General features: G+C 37.3%; 1 protein-coding gene across 1 annotated transcript; it reads left to right on the forward strand.

The window, feature by feature from the left end:
* Positions 1–1,008: 1,008 nt before the first annotated feature.
* LOC113050300 (leucine-rich repeats and immunoglobulin-like domains protein 2) lies at positions 1,009–15,770 on the forward strand. Its single transcript, XM_026213127.1, has 18 exons — positions 1,009–1,617; positions 2,305–2,379; positions 2,575–2,709; positions 2,925–3,065; positions 4,713–4,856; positions 5,229–5,372; positions 5,460–5,603; positions 6,529–6,609; positions 6,699–6,770; positions 7,391–7,459; positions 7,588–7,751; positions 7,890–8,201; positions 9,704–9,985; positions 10,084–10,527; positions 11,230–11,382; positions 11,490–11,627; positions 11,814–12,089; positions 13,057–15,770. Exons 1-18 carry the CDS (start codon positions 1,430–1,432, stop codon positions 13,242–13,244), a joined length of 3,150 nt encoding a protein of 1,049 aa, XP_026068912.1. The 5' UTR covers positions 1,009–1,429; the 3' UTR covers positions 13,245–15,770.
* The last annotated feature ends 3,096 nt before the right edge of the window (positions 15,771–18,866 follow it).

Raw genomic sequence — 18,866 nt, forward strand, 5'->3', positions numbered from 1 at the left:
ATAACCACATCATATGATTAACCTGCCTGCCTGGGCAATTCTGGTGTGACAAGTTTACCTCAAATGTTTGAAAATGTGTAAATGAGTCTGTTCATGTCAAAGCAGACAGGTTTTCTTCTTCTAATTATTTTAACACTGTGGAAGCCAATTTAAAACATGCACCATGCAGCTAAACATGTCTTTTAGCATTTATTTGATTATTTTTTAATGCAGCTAATTGTTGCTTTCATATTTACCTAATGTGTTACACAATATAATGCAACAGATGTAATATTCTAAATACAATATAAAAGTCATAGTAACTAAATGTATATGTTAAATTTATCTTCCATAATTTAGATAATTTTGTTGTTATATCATTGGGCACAATGTATTACTGATGTCAACATGCCAGCCTTGTTTAAAATATCTCATCTCACTATAGTGTCTAATTTATAATTTGAGTTACATTGAGAGTGTAGTCAGATAACTGGCCCTTAGCACATACATAAGAGTTAAATCATTTCTGTCTTACACATCAATAACATTGTCTTTTTCATAACTTCACATTTTAAACTATGTTGCTGTGGGAACCACTCTTGGAAAGCAAACAATCACATGCACAGTTGTTTAAAATTATTTATCTTCAGATTTTTATTTATTTATTATTATTTATTTTGTATCAGATCATGAAGATGCAAAATTCCTTGCTACAAAAAATACAAACTGTTCAAACAGAAAATTAATTAACTAAAATATGATTTATGTACATTTTTTGATAGAATGCAAAGCAGAGTTTGATCCCTTTAAATAAATTTATTACAGGGGTTAAAGTTTAGGGAACAAGACCAAAATAAAAAATCTAGCTATTTCATAATTTAAAGAGTAAATAAAGAGATGCAATACATTTGAATAGCTGTCATAATAAACACTTTAAATTTTAACTTTCATGAAACATTTATAACAAACAGTAAAAAAAAAAGTAAAGTTTGACGGATTGGTCGACTGGCCAATGACGCGAGGCCTCCAGCAGCACGTGACAGGGGGTGGATCACGTGTCAACGGAAGAAGGTTTGTTTTTCCTTTGGAAAAAAGTCGAGGAACAATGTTTGGAAAGACGACTTTTAGTTGTATTCTGTTTTCCCCTCAAATGCAAAAAAAACAGTCTTAAATAGGACATTAAATATTTCGGAACACCGAAACTATTTTGCCGCGTCTTAAAGCTTGTTTGACGCTCCGTTTGGAAATCTTGAAGCTGCAGAGATTGCAAGGAGGAAGAAGGGAATTTCGAAGGGGACGAACCGAGAGAGATTAAATCAGAGCTTTGCAATGTGTTTCAATTTAATTCGGATACATATGGAATCACGTTTATATTTTAAAACACAGATTAGTGTCTGTGTCTCATTAATATCATAATTGGGACTTATCATTTGCGATTAAGAAGCTCAAAATGGCGGAGGGCTGGCCCATCCCCCAGGCCCTGCTCCTGCTCCTGCTCGTAGTGAGTGTTGCGGGCCTGGACACTTGCCCTTCTCCCTGTACTTGTTCCGCTGGTCCAGGTGCAGCACAGTTGCTGGATTGCAGTAGGAAGAGACTGACTGCTGCAGCTCTGGAAGCTCCGGTCTGGATCACACATGCGTGAGTAACAGAGCAGATGTTTACATGCTCTGGAGATGGTCAGCCTCCAGCAGTTTGCGGATTCTGCACATGTGGACAATACTGACGCACAACTGACAGCTGACTGTTCACATTTGTTAGTTTGGTGCATTTCTAATTAATATTTATGAAATGTTTTGATTTTGCATTACCTTGAAATGTCACATGATTCCTTGTAGAAATAACCTTTTCTCTCTATAAAATAGCGTAATATGTTTTTATTTATTTATACTATAATAAACATTTTTTTAGTAACAAGCAAGAATCTCGCACTGGTTGGAGCAAAGGCACCCCCTCCCTCTACAGCCTACTGTTTGATACATGACAATCTAAGGTCTTTAAATTACCAACATATCCAAAACTTTTTTTTGCAGAAAAAACTAATACACATGCCTTCTGCCCTCTCATTGATAATAAAATCGTTTTAGTAAGTCAAAGACCTTGTAGTATATATCTAAAAATGTCCACCAATGTTGTGGTGCAGAGGTTTTTTTCCCCCTGTGAAATCTTTTAAAGTAAACATATGAATGATATTTTTTTGCAAGTGAGAGCAAATAGATAAGCCTTTTGTAGTTTTGGGTTTATAATAGACTTTATTGTTCTGTAAAGTTGTTTCTTTTTTTTGAGACTTCTTTTTCAAGTTTTAATACATTTTCTCTGTGAATTTAGGTCTATGAATCAGAATGAACTTACAGCGCTGCCTTTTCTTGGAGATGTCTCATCCAACATCACAGCGCTGTCACTGTAAGTTTCCCTCTGCGTTTCATTCTTTTTCAGGCTTCACTGTTGTGTATAGCTGGTGAAATTGCTCCAGTTGCTTCTGTAGTGTCACGCAGTTGACTGATTGAAGTGGATTATGTGATTGATTACTATTTTACTTTTCATTAAGAGTAAATGTATGTTGATATGGTTCTATAACGATCTGCTGTTCATTTTCAGTGTCCATAACCGGATCTCTGAAGTTGTGGCGGAGCAGCTGTTGCCATATTCATCTCTGGAAAGTCTGGACTTGAGCTCTAATTTTATATCTGAGCTGAAGGCCGGGTCATTCCCTCCCATGCAGCTGAAACATCTGTGAGTTTTTGTACTCAAGCTCGTCTGAATTGTGCACCTTCATAAGACTGTTCAAATTCTAGGTACATTAAGAGAGCTTTCTGAAGTTCTACTTTTCCCTTGAGTTAAATATCACTTGTTTTGATCTTTTTGTCACTGAGTACTGGATGTTTTTCTTGGTGTTTCTGATTACTTTTGGGGCTCACGGATATTTGTCTGTTTCCTCTCTCCATCAGAAACCTGAGCAAAAATAAGATAAGTTCCTTGGAGCCCGGTTGTTTCGGAAACATCAGCTCACTTCTGGTGTTGAAGATAAACCAGAACAGACTCTCTGTGCTGCCTGATAAAGTCTTCACCCTCTCTCAGCTCCAAGTCTTGTGCGTATTCATGGCTAATGAATAGGATGTTTTTGCTGTGCTAAATTAGATTGTGTCTGACAGGATTACTGCAGCTAAATGCACCTGATATTATTAAGTGGGGAGTTAAAGGAACACTCCACCGTTTTTTGAAATAGGGCTTATTCACATTATTTCCTACATTTAGATAGGTGGGCAAATGCATTTTTGTGTCAGTGCATGCATTGTTTTAGTTTGACTGGGTCGGCGTTAGCTTAGCTTAGCACAATGAATGGAATCCTTTGTTGCCAGCTAGCATGGCCTGAGTAAAAGTGATCAAAAAAATAAAAAAACCCCACCTAATTACTTCTTGTGGCCTGCGTATTCACAACGAGTACAAATAGCGATCCAGATTAACACTAGGCGATTTCCTAGGCAGATATTGACTTGGGACTATATTATGGGGAAGCACAGAAGAAAGCACTGCTACTTCGGCGCAGAGATATCACGCAACACATGAAAACATCAACTCTATGTGAATACAGGTATAATATGGGTCGATCTATACATGCGTCATGATTAAAATAATCACTTACTCTGTGGACAGCTGTCCATTTGGTCCATTCGGCGTGGGGCGTTTTTTCCAGTTCACTTTGTCACACCGGAAAAAAAAAAATCGAGTACTGCAGAATGGATCAGCGCCGTGAAATCCTCTGTAGATGTGACACAACTTCGGGCACGCTCATCTTGATCTGACGTGTTGAGCCTGGTCATCAATGGCAAAAACATATCCCACTCTCTACAGCAAAGACACTATTTTCGTCGGCATAGATTGGCATATTCCCCCACATTCACACCACCAGTTCATGTTGGCTCTCATCCTCACGTCCTCAGGCTGTTGAACGATCGCAACTAATACACGCGCATATAAATTTCACTCGCGGCTGGCTTGACGGTGTTTTTCTGAAGTGCGGCTGGCTTGACCGCAGTCTCCTACTGTCGTTCTATTTCCAAAGCACGCAGCTCGTCTTCTGTAAACTCTGGTTCAAATAGGTATGGTTCTGGTTCTTGACTGTCTGAGAAGTCACCCTCTTCGTCTCTCTCAAAATCAGCCATGTTCATCGCCATTCGTGTACTGTAAGGAAAATAGCCAGGCAGGCAGCTACTATTCACGCCGGTATGTTGACGGAAGTCGTGGGATTTCATGTGTTGCGTGATATATCTGCGCCGAAGTAGCAGTGCTTCGCCTAAGCAGCAGTGCTTCGCCTGTGCTTCACCATAATATAGTCCCAAGACAATATCTGCCTAGGAAATCGCCTAGTGTTAATCTGGATCGCTATTTGTACTCGTTGTGAATACGCAGTCCACAAGAAGTAATTAGGTGCGTTTTTTTTATTTTTTTGATCACTTTTACTCAGGCCATGCTAGCTGGCAACAAAGGATTCCATTCATTGTGCTAAGCTAAGCTAACGCCGACCCAGTCAAACTAAAACAATGCATGCACTGACATAAAAATGCATTTGCCCACCTATCTAAATGTAGGAAATAATGTGAATAAGCCCTATTTAAAAAAACGGTGGAGTGTTCCTTTAATTTCCCTTGTTGTCTTGTCTCTCTCCGACGGTTAGGACAGTAGTTTGGATTTTCTCATTGTAATGTGCCCCTCTTCATGTTTTGTCACTTTTACAGAGAGTTGAAGCGCAACAGGATTCGTGTGGTGGAAAGTCTCATTTTCAAAGAACTGAAGGCTCTTAAATCGTTAAAGATGCAGCGCAATGGTATCACAAAGCTGATGGATGGAGCTCTCTTTGGTTTGGAAAACATGGAGGAACTGTGAGTCAGTGCTTCCAGGGCTTCAGTAGATCATTAAGTGTTTAAATAGAAAAGATATGTAGCTAGAAATTGCTGTTTGCCAAAAAATACTTTTTAATTATTTAAAATATATATATATATTTTTAATTATTTTACTTTAATATATATATATATATATATATTTATTTATTTTGGCTATATCACTCAACTTTAAATAAGACTTGGCTTTAATAGTATTTGTATTTTATATATTTTTTCTATTTAAAACCATATATCTGAACCTGCAGATTATTATAATCCCCCCCCCCCACTTTTAAATGTGTAATTGTAGTTTATATTTCACATGAATCAAAGTAGTGATTTATGGGTGATGTGTGCTCTGTTCTCTGCCAGAGAGTTGGAGTATAATAATCTGACCGAGCTGAATAAGGGCTGGTTATATGGCCTGCACATGCTCCGGATTCTGCAGGTAAATCAGAACAATATTGGACTCATCCGAGCCGATGCCTGGGAGTTTTGCCATCGCCTGGAGGAGCTGTGAGTCTCTTTTTTTTTTTTTTTTTAGAGGTGCTGTATTTGATTGTTGGCTCTCAGATAATGCATATGTGTGTGTTTTGATTCCAGGGATTTGTCCTTCAATCACTTGAGTCGACTGGAGGATTGGGTGTTTTCTGGTCTCGGTCTCCTGCAGAGTCTCAACTTGGGGGACAATCAAATCTCACACCTGGGAGAAGGAGTGTTCAGCAGCCTGGCTAACATCCGCACATTGTAAGATAAAACACTTTTCACTTCTGTCTCTCATTTTATGCAGATAGTTTTGGTAGCACTATATAAAAAGCCTTAAGTTTATGTATAAAATGCATTAAATATTAGTTTTTTCTGCTGTGCCAGTCAGGACAGCAATTCAGGTTTTAACTTGCCCTGCCAAGATTTTCATTCATCCCACAAAACACATATACATACACACACACACACACACACACACACACACACACACACATATATATATATATATATATAAGCAACATATAAGTGTTATTTTTCTTAATAAAATATAAATACTACATGTTTTTTAAGTTGCCGTAATAGCTGGAAGTATTCAAGTTCTAACAGTTTTGCTGGCAAATTATGGCATACATTACTGATTTTTCAGTTTTTTGTTTCTTATGATATTCAAACATGCCTGTATTTGCTCTCAGATAATAAACAGGTGTGTTTGTGTAACCAAATGATCTTGATGGAAAATAGAAGTAGCACTGAGCTCTATCTCTGTAAAATAAAAAGAGCCACTAATTACGAAGAGATACAGTCTATCCCTGTAGTTTAAGCCCTATATGAATCCTTCTAGTTTAGTTTCATTTCAGCTTACCCCACAGAAAAAGAGCACATTGAAACATGCCCACTTCTCATAACCTCAGCCATGTTCCTTTGGCACAGTTGGAAAAGTGATTTCAGCCTTTTAAAATCAGCAGTGCGTGAAAACGCGCTCAAAATACTCCCACGTACAGTACCTTCTATTATACATGAGAAGCATACACAATGGCGCTCAACTGCCTAGAGCCAAGTCTCTGTAGATGTACAATCATCAAATAAACCAGCTCTGACATTTTCGATTGATAACAGAAAGCATGTTCTACAAAGCAGCAGTTTGAAAATATTCTGATGGGTTGCTCTTGATGTTTGTTCATTCCAGGGACATCCGAAATAATGAGATCTCTCTTGCCATCGAGGACTTGGTTGGCATGTTTGTGGGTTTGAAGAGGCTGAACTCGCTGTGAGTCTGTTGGTGGATACGAGCTGTTTGATCTGACTCAGAGATGTAAAGTGTGGCTTGACATGTGCGTATATATGTGTGTTTTCCAGAGTTCTACAGAACAATAAAATCAGGACCATCACTAAGAGAGCGTTTGAGGGGCTGATGGAGCTGGAGCATTTGTGAGTCTCTCTTTCAGCCTTGTATCTCTTTTATAACTCAGAAAATGAAATTTTTCTGTATTCTAAACTTTCACAGCCTGTTTGTTTTGTAGTCAAGGACAGGCACAGCCTTCCATAAAAATATCGAAATAAAATAATAACATCTGGAAGAGTTTTTATATTACTCCATCCAGTAAAAACGAGAGCTGATGTTTTCAAAATTCTAGGAGACATGAAGTCACATCACAACATTCAAAGCAGCAGATGTTTTGTTCTGTATTCTTCTGTAAGAAATAAATTCATTATTGCGAGATAAAGCCTTTTTTTAACACCTAGGCAGAAATAGGCTTCCATAGTTCCATCGAAGAGCTAATTTTTACATGATTCAAGTGAAATCGAGCATTAAACCTTTATTAAATGAACCATGTCATGTTTTAAACCCGTATCTGTGAAATACTCAAGGTTATAGATTCATAGATTTTAAAGGTTTTGCTGTTATATTGTTCTTATTTGTATAAAGACAATATGACTACACTGAAATACAATATAATATAACCCAGTCCATTCCATAATTCAGCACATACAAAGAATTTTCGTTATGTTTTTCTATTGTAAATAATCTTTTGACATTTGTTCTGCAGGGACCTGAGTAAGAATGGCATCATGTCTATTCATCCTGATGCTTTCACTCACTTAAAACTTAAAACACTGTAAGTCATCCTTTGCTTTCTACAGACTGTATGTATTTTCTGTATCTTTGTATATTTCTGTAACAGTGTTTGTATATTAGAATAGTATAGTGTGTTCTCAGTGATGCTTGTATTGTTGTCTTCCTCAGTGATCTGAACACCAGCAGCCTCCTGTGTGACTGTCAGCTGCAGTGGTTGGCTCAGTGGTTGATTGACAGTCAGTTCCAGCAATCCTGCGTTGCCGTCTGTGCTCATCCCTCCTTCCTGGCAGGATCTAGTGTGCTTGCTATTAAACCAGAGGATCTTGTCTGCAGTGAGTGACCTTACAGTAACAGAACGTCCATGGCGCCCTTTTCTGTTTTGTGTATTGTGCCAATAAAAACGCGATTTTATGAAACTTTAAATTGTAGTTCTTTCATGCATTTTGCTCTCTTCATTGTCTCACTCACAGATGACTTCCCTAAACCCCAGATCAGCGCTCATCCCAAGACCGCTGTGGCCTTGCGTGGGACCAACATCACTCTAAACTGTTCTGCTTTCAGTAGCAGCGATTCTCCCATGAGCACCGCCTGGCGCAAAGATGGAGAGGTGCTGTATGAAGCTCAGGTGGAGAACTATGCTCGGTACCAGGATCACCGCCTCCTCTACACCACCGTACTCCACCTGCTTAATGTCAATTTCACAGATGAGGGCCAGTACCAGTGTGTGGTCTCCAACCATTTTGGATCCAACTACTCCACTATGGCCAAGCTCACTGTTAATGGTTAGTGCTTCATCAAAATTGATTGTTACTTAAACAGCTTTCGTCCTGCTGTTTCCTCTGTCAGATCTTATTCAAAAAAGTATTTCTATAAAGCAAAAATGTCTTTTTTTGGAGATTGTTTTGCAAAAAATAATTCCGAGTGTTTGCTGGTGTCAGATTGTTAATTTAAAGTGTCGTTTATGCGATCATCTGCAGGAATCCTATCCTTTGTTAAGCAGGTTGCCACTTGTTTTTTCCCTTGACTTATTTACCCCTCATTTCTCAGTGGTTGTTTTCAGAGCTCTGTCAGTTAAATTTTCCTTGTCTGTTGAACAAACATAGCAGCCCTCTGGGATGCGGTCCTCAGCAATTTAATTATGCTGTTTATATCAGTTCATGATACTGATGGAGGAGCGGATTTGTAAGCCAATAATTGAATATAACAATAACAGAATCTGTAGTAATACTGTAAATGCACATGGTGCTGTTTAGGGTTTGATTGGCCAATGGCTTGTTTGTTTTTGTACTAGCCTTTTAATCAGGGAATGAATTCTGTTGTCACGTTTCATGAGTAGAAAATGTTGTTAATATTAGTGTTATAGAACATTATCAATTATATTTTCCTTACAATTATTTTAAGGGTTTAATAACTATTGTACAAGGTTGAATAAGATTAATGATACTTTAAAAAGACGTATTTTATTATTTAATATATTATATTAAAACCCATACCACTTGAATGGAAAATAAATAATAATATTAATAGATGTAGGCAAACTAATTTCCCTTTTTTAAAACAAAGTTTATAAGGTAACAGAGTGTAAAATAAAAAAATGTTTAGGCCAAAATAGACTAATCCTTTTTTTTATCATTGTTATTAAAAAATAAGAACAAAAATACCGTTACAAAAACACATAATAAACAAATGAAAAAAACAGTACTTTATTTTATATATATATATATATATTTATTTATTTATTTATTTATTTATTTTTTTTGCGTTTTGTTTTATTAACATTTAAGGGGATAGTTCATCCAAAAAAGAAAATTGTCATAATTTACATAATGTTTGTTTAAACATGAATGAATTTCTTTCTTTTGTTGAACATACAAGTTATTTTGAAGAATCTGGGTACCCAAACAGTTGCTAGTCCCCATTGACTTCCATAGGTATTTTTAACCCCCTACTATCAGAGTCAACAGGGACCAGCAACTGTTTGGTTATTCACATTCCTCAAAATATTCTTTTGTTTTCAGCACAATAATTTTTTTTTTATACAGGTTTGGGACAACATGAGAGTGAGTAAATAGGATGAACTATCCCTTTAATGACAAGCGGCAACATGTTTACTCTATTGTACTTTTAGAATAATTACTATAATATTTGAATTACTATTATACATGAAAGAATCATTGTAATAACCTTTGTTATAATAAAGCTTTACAAGTGAAGTCTGAAGTTTCAGGCCTTTCTGGAATTACTTGGGTAGAGCAGTGAAAATAACTCTAATTGCTTTTTCCAGAGCTCCCCACCTTCCTGAAGACACCCATGGACCTGACCATCCGCACCGGTACGGTCGCTAGGTTGGAGTGCGCTGCGGAGGGACACCCGACACCGCAGATCGCCTGGCAGAAAGACGGTGGTATCAATTTCCCTGCAGCCCGTGAAAGAAGGATGCATGTCATGCCAGATGATGACACTTTTTTCATTGCTAATGTGAAGACGGAGGATATGGGCGTCTATAGCTGTACAGCCAAAAACGAGGCGGGCACCCTGTCAACCAATGCCACTCTTACTGTGCTTGGTATAATTTTTTAACATGGTCTAATGGCCAAAATGTATTTTGAATTATTTACATTTGATAGTAGTTTAAAAATGAATTGCCTCTGGTCTGTTTGACAGAAACCCCATCCTTCCAGCGCCCTCTAGAGGACCGTAATGTTGCCCGAGGTGAGACTGCTGTACTCCAGTGCATAGCACGTGGTAGTCCTGCCCCCCGTCTCAACTGGACCAAAGACGATGCCCCGTTGGTGCTGACGGAACGTCACTTCTTCGCCGCAGCCAATCAGCTCCTCATAATCGTAGATGCCAGCCCTGGTGATGCAGGGAAATACACGTGCATCATGTCCAACACGCTTGGCACGGAGCGTGGTCATATCTACCTCAGCGTCTCACCCTCAGCCAACTGTGACCAGGTGACCAGCATATACAGTCAGGACGGATGGACAACAGTTGGCATAGTAGTGATGGTGGTCGTCTGCTGCGTCGTCGGCACATCGCTTGTGTGGGTCATGGTCATTTATCACATGAGGAGGAAGAGTGAAGACTACAGCATAACAAATACAGGTCAGTGCACAACTTTCCTTGTATTAGTTTAAATAATTAAAATTAAAAATAAAATTAAAAACCACACACACACACACACATATATATATGCGTGTGTGTGTGTGTGTGTGTGTGTGTTTTGATTGTTATAGCCTATAATTTCTAGTTAATAATAGAAAATAATGCTAAGTCATAGGGCTTTTGTGAAATGTTGGTAATTGGTAATGTTTCCCTTTTAAAATTCCATTTTTTGAATGGCAAAGTGTGATTAAATGATCAACATAGTTGCAGTTCTCAAATAATCACAATTTGGATATTATGTTTTAAAAGTAACGCAATACTATTTAACATTACTTTTCATAAATGGTAACAATGTAGTGAAATTAGTTACATTTTAAGAAATTGTGTTTGTTTTTACTACATTTTTAATAATTTGGAAAGTAGAATAACGAATATTATCTTTATAAAATATACTTTATTTTAAATGTATTATTTTAATGAAATATTATGTAATTTAAATAAATGCCATTTACTATGAGATATATATGTATATATATATATATATATATATATATAATATATATATATATCTCCTACCCTACCTAGTATTTAAAATAGCCATTATAACGGTTTGAGCATAGATCAATAATTAAATAATTTGAAGTCTAAGCACAAAAATGACATTAATTTTAAGGTATAAATCTCTTTGTTGGTGTATTCCAGATGAGATGAACCTACCAGCAGACATTCCCAGTTACCTTTCATCTCAAGGTACGCTGTCCGAGCCTCAGGAGGGCTACAGTAACTCCGAGAATGGAAGCCACCAGCAGCTAATGCCGTCTCATGCTAACGGTTACGTCCACAAAGGCACTGACGGTAATGTCACCCTGTGTTCCTTCAGAAAGGCTATAACAACTGGTATAGTTTCTGTACATCATTATAATGGAAGTATAATGCTATCGTGTTGTGATGTGTTTCTACAGGAGTATGTTATGGTGAAGTGAGCAGTGATGTTGATCCAGATGCTAATGGACTAGGTAGTCGAATGGGCTCTTTCTTTGCAGGACGTAGCAGCTTCCACCGGAGTGAACCCAGAGAGGGACAGGCAAATGTCCATAATGGTAACGTTAAGTTTTACATTTTTCCCACAAGTTTTTATTTAATTTGCTTAAAAATGAATATTCTGTCATTTACTCACCCTCATGTCATTGCAAAGTGGGCTGTTTGTCCCACCAGTTGACCTCATTGATGGCTAATGGGTTGTTGTTTGACTAGTCCGCTGTCTTGACCTTCGTTTGTGTTTTAAGGTGGACCAGGCCCTCTAGTCATCTGTTCAGACTGCTACGACAATGCCAACATCTACTCGCGCACGCGTGAGTACTGTCCATACGCCTACCTGACAGAGGACGACTCACTTGTATCTCAGATCTCTCGGGATGGACGCCAGAGCAGCCATCAAGAGCGGGATCAGCACACGGAGCACGCAGATGCGGCACTGGAGAGTTTTATGAGTCAGCAGAATGCCTCTGTGTTCCTCACCAATCATGAACCACGACTACCAGCGTCACAACACTATAGCACTGGTGAGATGAACCACATATTCTTATGCACCTCATTTCAGTTGTATTTCCTGTCAGTAAAGCAATAAGCCACAAGAAGCCAGGGTTTAAAGTAAATTTATAACAGTTAAGGGATGTTGTTAGAGTGTATAACAACACCCCTTAGCTGTTATAATTTCACTGTAAACCACGCTTCATGGGGCTTATTGCTTTTATAAAACAGTTATTATATATATTTAGTAAGGTTACACAGAATAAAACGGAACAAATAAAGTATAATGACATAAATAAAAACAGTATTCTTCCACCAAACAATGTAGTTCCTCAGAAACCGTTGTGGTTCCAGAAATGTAGTCGACGAGCAACACACAGAATTAAACAAAGGTGTATGTTTGTAGTGTAATTTACACCAGCTTCCAACGCTGCTCAACTAATCAGAATCAACCGGACCTATCCGTTTTATAATATTCCTTTCACCATTGCTTTGTTATTCAGTTCAGTGATCTCTTACCCAGGGAGCATTTTTAGGAGTTATTCTAATACGTTAAACTTAAGATACTTTGTTTTATAGGATGTTTTGTGGCAAATCTAGTTTCTTTTTGCATGAGGCAGTTCCAGAATGCAGTGAGTCAAGCTAAATCAGAAAATGCCATCCTAGATCGCAGCCAGTTTTAAGAAAAATGTCAATTTTCAATGTAATTTAATTCATACTTAAATGCATCTATTTCTATAATATGGTATAATTTGTATATACAAATATGAATGAAATATATTTACTTTTTTTTTAATGATCTGCTTCACATAATGAACACTAGTAGTGTGGCATGCATGAGTTATTACCATGTTTGCTCATCATGAAGAGTGGTTCAAAGTAGATTTTAGCTATTTTTACTTGCCTATGCATACAGCAAACAGAGAGTCTTCTCAGAAGGGTTTGGAACTGATCTAGTGCATGCACTTATTTTCACCGTCTCTGTTTTTCTTGTCTCAGATGTGCCAAGCAGGTCATTTTGGGATGGTGAAGAATCCCACTCTTCTATCCTCACCCAGGGCTCAGTGACTGTACACAAGCCCCCGATGGGTCTGTCCGCAGGGGACGGCCGAGAGGACAGGAGGGTGGCACTAGAGGAAGGCTCATACAGGACTAACCCACAGGAAAGCACCTCTGCACCCACATAAAGCTAGCCAGCCCTGTCTTCCCTCTAAACATCACCACTTTGTCCTTCAGTCACCTCCCAGTGCCCTCAGCCCACTACCTCCTTTGAGAAGCCTCATTGTCTGCCAAATGAAATGCCTCTCTCTTCAATGTTTACACTGCCTCTCTTGTCCCTCCCCTCCGTCTGCCTTTGTAGCTCACTGAGATGTGTGTGTTTTGTGGAAAACTCTTTCAAACATCCTGCCTTCACCATTCCTCAGCTAACGGACTGGTTTGAGCCCTGAATGTAACATTTCCAAGAGCTCCTCTAGTCCTACCGTAACGTGTGATGTACAAATTATACCAGGTTTGGTTTTCCCGCCTACTTAAGAGTGTTGAACCTGTTTGCATATGCCAAAGCTTGGCCCAGACTCCCCTATAACTTGCTTTTGCTCTGGTACAAGACCTGTACGAATACTGACTGTGAAGACTGGACTGCCAAAAGAGGGCAGTGATGTTCTCTGAGTGATGTCAGAGGGCCAATTACCTGTGTTGCATTTCTTATTCCTACTGGCAAGCGATACGGACTGATGACCAATAATGTTTAAACGGAGTTGACGGCTTTGTTGTTTCCACTGTTATTCCGGAGGTACTGTTATTAGTCATTAATAATGCTTTTTTTGTGTTGTGTTTCTCACGAACCTAAACACATTCCTTAATTTCTCTTTCTGTTTTAAGGGACTATAACAGACAGTAATAAAAATGTTGCGGATATGTTGCACCTTTGACAATCTGGCCGGGACAGCCTTATACAAATCATGATATGCTAACTTTTTACAATTTTATTTTATTTTTTTCCTATATTAAGCTTATGTGTTGTTACATAATTTTTTGCATTCTTGTAAATGCGCATCTAATAGAATTGCAAATTTATTTGATTGATCGGTATGACTGAGCACCAGTGGAGTGCTTTTGGGGTGGAGCTACATTCTCACTGACCAATAGGAGAGTGGGGGAGCATTTGAAATTTTTTTTATGCAATTCCATTTGGTGCCCTAGTAGTGTAGAAATCACTCAGTTCATCTTTAAAATGCGTGTATGCTGCATTTGAAATCCGTTGTTACTGCTGGATCAAACTGGTATCGTCTTATTGAGTTCTTTGCCTTTTTTGTTGTAAAGCTCATATAGGTGTTCAGATCATCGTCTTAATTTGAGGTCATTTTTATTGTTTTGGCCTTAGAAGTACAGCTGGATTTAGATATTTTTTGCCTGTAAACATTGTCTTAAGAGCCTGTGTTCAAAACCTAAGATACTGTCTTGCTGCCCACTCATGAAAACGGACACCTTTTAAAGAAAATTTCAAGGCACTGTAACATCACGTCACGTTCACAGATTCACAAAATGTATAAATTGGAATTTATTTTTTAAAACTAATGCCGAAACTGCATATATAGGATCTTAGTGGACCAGATGTTATGCAACAATTTGATTCAAATATGCTTTTATGCCTTCCTACCTCTAGATCAGCATTTTTCAGGTTTCCACTACATAGTTTTAAAAGGTGCACAAATTTACACATGAATTCGCCAAGCTGACCAACAGAAAGCTACTTTGTTTAAAAGTGATTGTGTGAGCCGTTCTTTATTCATCGCTATGTTATTGACAATAGATATTGGACCTTTTTTTGCTTGCAAAATGTCACTGATGTTTCGCTAATGTGATCACACTACAAGGCTGCGTATTTTAGAAGTGGCATCTGATTAGAGAGGGCTTCATGATTCGCTATACTAGTGATAATAGACCTACTTTGCCAAAGTTTAACTAATGTGACTGCACCGGAAGATTTGGATTCGCATCAATGCTTGATGATCCAAACCATGTGTGTGGATCCCTGATTAAATGTTGACCATTCTTTTTGTAAGAAAGCTCCACAACAAATCAGTACACTGATATTTTGCACCATCTGAGCATACAAAAGCTGTATCTTGCATTGTAGCAGATATTTATGGTCACTGTCTTTTAATAGAAAATATTTATTTTCAACCACTTCCCAAAATGTAATAACTTACCCCCTGATTTGCATATTAATTTGTTGCATTGTGCACAATCTCTTGCCTTGCTGTTAGCTGTACAATGACACTAATCCGAGACCTTGATGTCAAATGATGCGTCTGAAACCCCCCTGCGTCGGTTTCCCTTGTTCCCTTGTTTCCCTTGTTTTTCAAATGACTGTTAATGCTTGCGGGAGATTAGCGCAAAGCAGTTTAAAATTGAATCGTGGTTTTATTTTACTCTGAATTATTTGGGACTTTGTTTGAATCTTTAGAAATGGACAAGTGTGATTTTCACTTTCAGTTCTTTTTGGTTTACACCAAAGAAGATTCACAAACCAAAGTTTAGCCTTAGTGCTTTGACAATATTTAAATGCTGCTTTTTATGTTTTGTAATTTTTTTTGTGTGTATTTCTGTATGCTGTACCTGTACATTCTGTAAAGCATGTATAAAGAAAATTGTTTCAGAAAATTCTGACATTTAGCTGATATTTAAACAATAAAAAGAATTCAGATGCATCACGGGTAAAATAAACTTATTAATGGAGCTAGCTGAAGTAAAAAGTACTAGCTACCACTCATATTTTAACCCTATAAAGCCTACTGTATCATATTTGATATGCACATTTCTAAAGTCCAAATCTAATGATTTTTGTAGAGTAAACATAAAAATGCATTTTATTTTGTGAGTTATATTTCATGATCCATGTCATACAGGTGCTGGTCATATAATTATATCATCAATAAGTTGATTTATTTCACTAATTCCATTCAAAAAGTGAAACTTGTATATTATATTCATTCATTACACACAGACTGATATATTTCAAATTTTTATTTTAATTTTGATGATTATAACTGACAACTAAGAAAAAAAACCAAATTCAGTATCTCAGGAAATTAGAATATTGTGAAAAGGTTCAATATTGAAGACACCTGGTGCCACACTCTAATCAGCTAATTAACTCAAAACGCCTACAAAGGGCTTTGAATGGTCTCTCAGTCTAGTTCTGTAGGCTACACAATCATGGGCTAGACTGCTGACTTGACAGTTTTCCAAAAGACGACAATTGGCACCTTGCACAAGGAAGGCAAGACAAAAAAATCATTGCAAAAGAGGCTGGCTGTTCACAGAGCTCTATGTCCAAGCACATTAATAGAAAGGTGTAGGGAAGGAAAAGATGTGGTAGAAAATGTGTACAAGCAATAGAGATAACTACACCATGGAGAAGATTGTGAAACAAAACCCATTTAAAAATGTGGGGGAGATTTTCATTTTGAGCTATTCTTCAATGTATTCATATTGCTTTGGGGTGGAGGGGGGTGGTTGTTATTGTAAGTGGATAGTTATGTCACAGCTCACTTAAAGTATTGGTCTCATTTATGCTAATATAGTGAACTGCAGAAGTTTTCACTGAGTTTAAAAGGGCGCAGACTTATTTGAATCCCTCTAAAAACCTGAAGTGGCAATTCTTCTTGCCATCCTCCGAGAGATGTTCTGAGAGAGAAATTATAGTTGTGAGATCAAAGTACACCCCTGCCTGCTGCTTACCCTCTTTACTCAGCTTTATCAATAATTAATTCAAACACTAGACTCACTTTGGATTATTACACTAGTGGAACAAGGCCTTGCCGAGCCACTGTCCTGCACAGAAACATCTCAGGCTATTGCCTTTGTTTTAGATCATAACTGAGACTAGACTAGGTTTAGAACAACCAGTAGATACATAAGCTAGTTTATTTGTGTTTGGAGCCTTGCACTTTCCAGATGTAATATAGAGGGGAACAGGCATTATTGTTGTGAGGTGCTACATTTCAGTAACTATAAAAACAGACATGTTATGAAACTGATGATTCACGCTAAACCTCTTACTGCTCAATCATTGCATTTTTTATGTCAAATATCAGCAGTTCTTTGCTGAGTACAGATGGGTTTATCTATACACTTGTGCATTTATGTTTTCATACCACTTAAAACAACAGTACTAAATATTTTTAAATTAAGAGTTTAGTTCTATACTGCCCAGAATAAGCTTCATAGAATGGAAAAGAAGCAAACAATATGGAAGTCGATGGCTACCATCAACTGTCTGGTTACCAACATTGTTCATGCTCAGTCATGTCTTAGTGTTTCAATTGTTTTGAGCTAATGGACCTCATGTGGATCATTTTCATGCTTTTAGGTAGATTTTCAACCTTTTTTTTTTTTTTTTTAAGATTGAAAGCTCCAGTCTCCATTTTTTTTACCTGCATGGAAAAGAGCAAGTGGCACAATGTTCATAATTCCTCATTTTGTATTTCACAGAAGAAAGTCAGATGGGTTTAAAACAGCATGAGCGTGAGTAAATGATGACAGATTTTTTTTTTTTTTTTTTTTGAGTGAGCTTTTGAGAGCCAGATGTGTGTAAACCTTATTACTTTGTGTTGTGGAATATACCGTATCTTTTCCACCGAATAGAAAAAAAAGAAACATCTTGAAGGTTCTGCAAGAGTTAGTATGTTATTGAGCATAGCTGTAGATATATGTGGCCTGGTCTATAAATAACTTAAAGGCTGAATGTAACTAACACACTGAAATTAGTTTCATGTCTGGTCTTGTTCTAAAGTATAATTAACCGTGTCTACACACTTCTTGCTGCGTTTCCTGTGTCACTTCTCAATACTCTGGGGAAATACAAGTCTTTCTGCGTTTCGAAGTGCACAGCAGTGATTGGAAATTAATTTGGATCCTTTTCAAACTGGAGAAGGCACTGTTTTGATGTGTCTTGACTTGTCTGTAATTAATAAAGGGGGTGAGCGCATGAATAGTGTCAAGTTTGTCTTCAGCCCTGGCAGAATGAGACTCAATTCATGCTGCAGTTACATCTACTCACCATAAAGTGGCAGCTTTGAGTCTTAGGGTAAACTACAGGACTGCTATTAAGATAATTGGCCATATAATTTGATTACAAGGTGAAATATTCACTGATTACTTATCAGATATTCTCACCTAGGCTTAAACTGCTGATTAAATTACATTAGCAGATTAATAAGAGAGAAAGAAAAATGGCAAGCACTAGCATTACATTTATTATTTTGTCAAATTTGGTAATGGGAGCTGCTTTTTTACGTTATGCATTTGGCAGACACTTTTATCCAAAGTGGTTGTGTTGCATTTAAGGTATACATTTTATCAACTCATACATTACTTGGGTATTGAACCAATGACCTTGGGGTTGCTAGTACTGTGCTTTGTTGTTTGAGCTGAAAAAATCTTAATCCTATAGATAATCTAATTATATATATATATATATATATAATATACTTGTATAAGTCTGTCTGCAGCATGTTTTTAAAAGTCAAATTATGGGTGCAGGAAAGGCATCCAGAATTGTGTGTTGCTTGGTTACATGCAAAGATTGATGCTTTGACTTTAACTATTTGCATTGGTGAAAAGGAAATACTGGCTAATTTTTTTTTGTGTTATTATGTTATTATGCTTTTTTAAATGCCTGTTGCATAAAAGCAATTCTTGCACATTAGGAATGTACTCAAGTTATTTCGTTTATTCCGTTTAACATTTCAGAACATGCAAAACTGAGGTTTAGTACTGAATAACAGTCATTTTACCATTTT

The sequence above is a fragment of the Carassius auratus genome, chromosome 31, assembly GCF_003368295.1.
Source record: "Carassius auratus strain Wakin chromosome 31, ASM336829v1, whole genome shotgun sequence".
Lineage (NCBI taxonomy): Eukaryota > Metazoa > Chordata > Actinopteri > Cypriniformes > Cyprinidae > Carassius > Carassius auratus.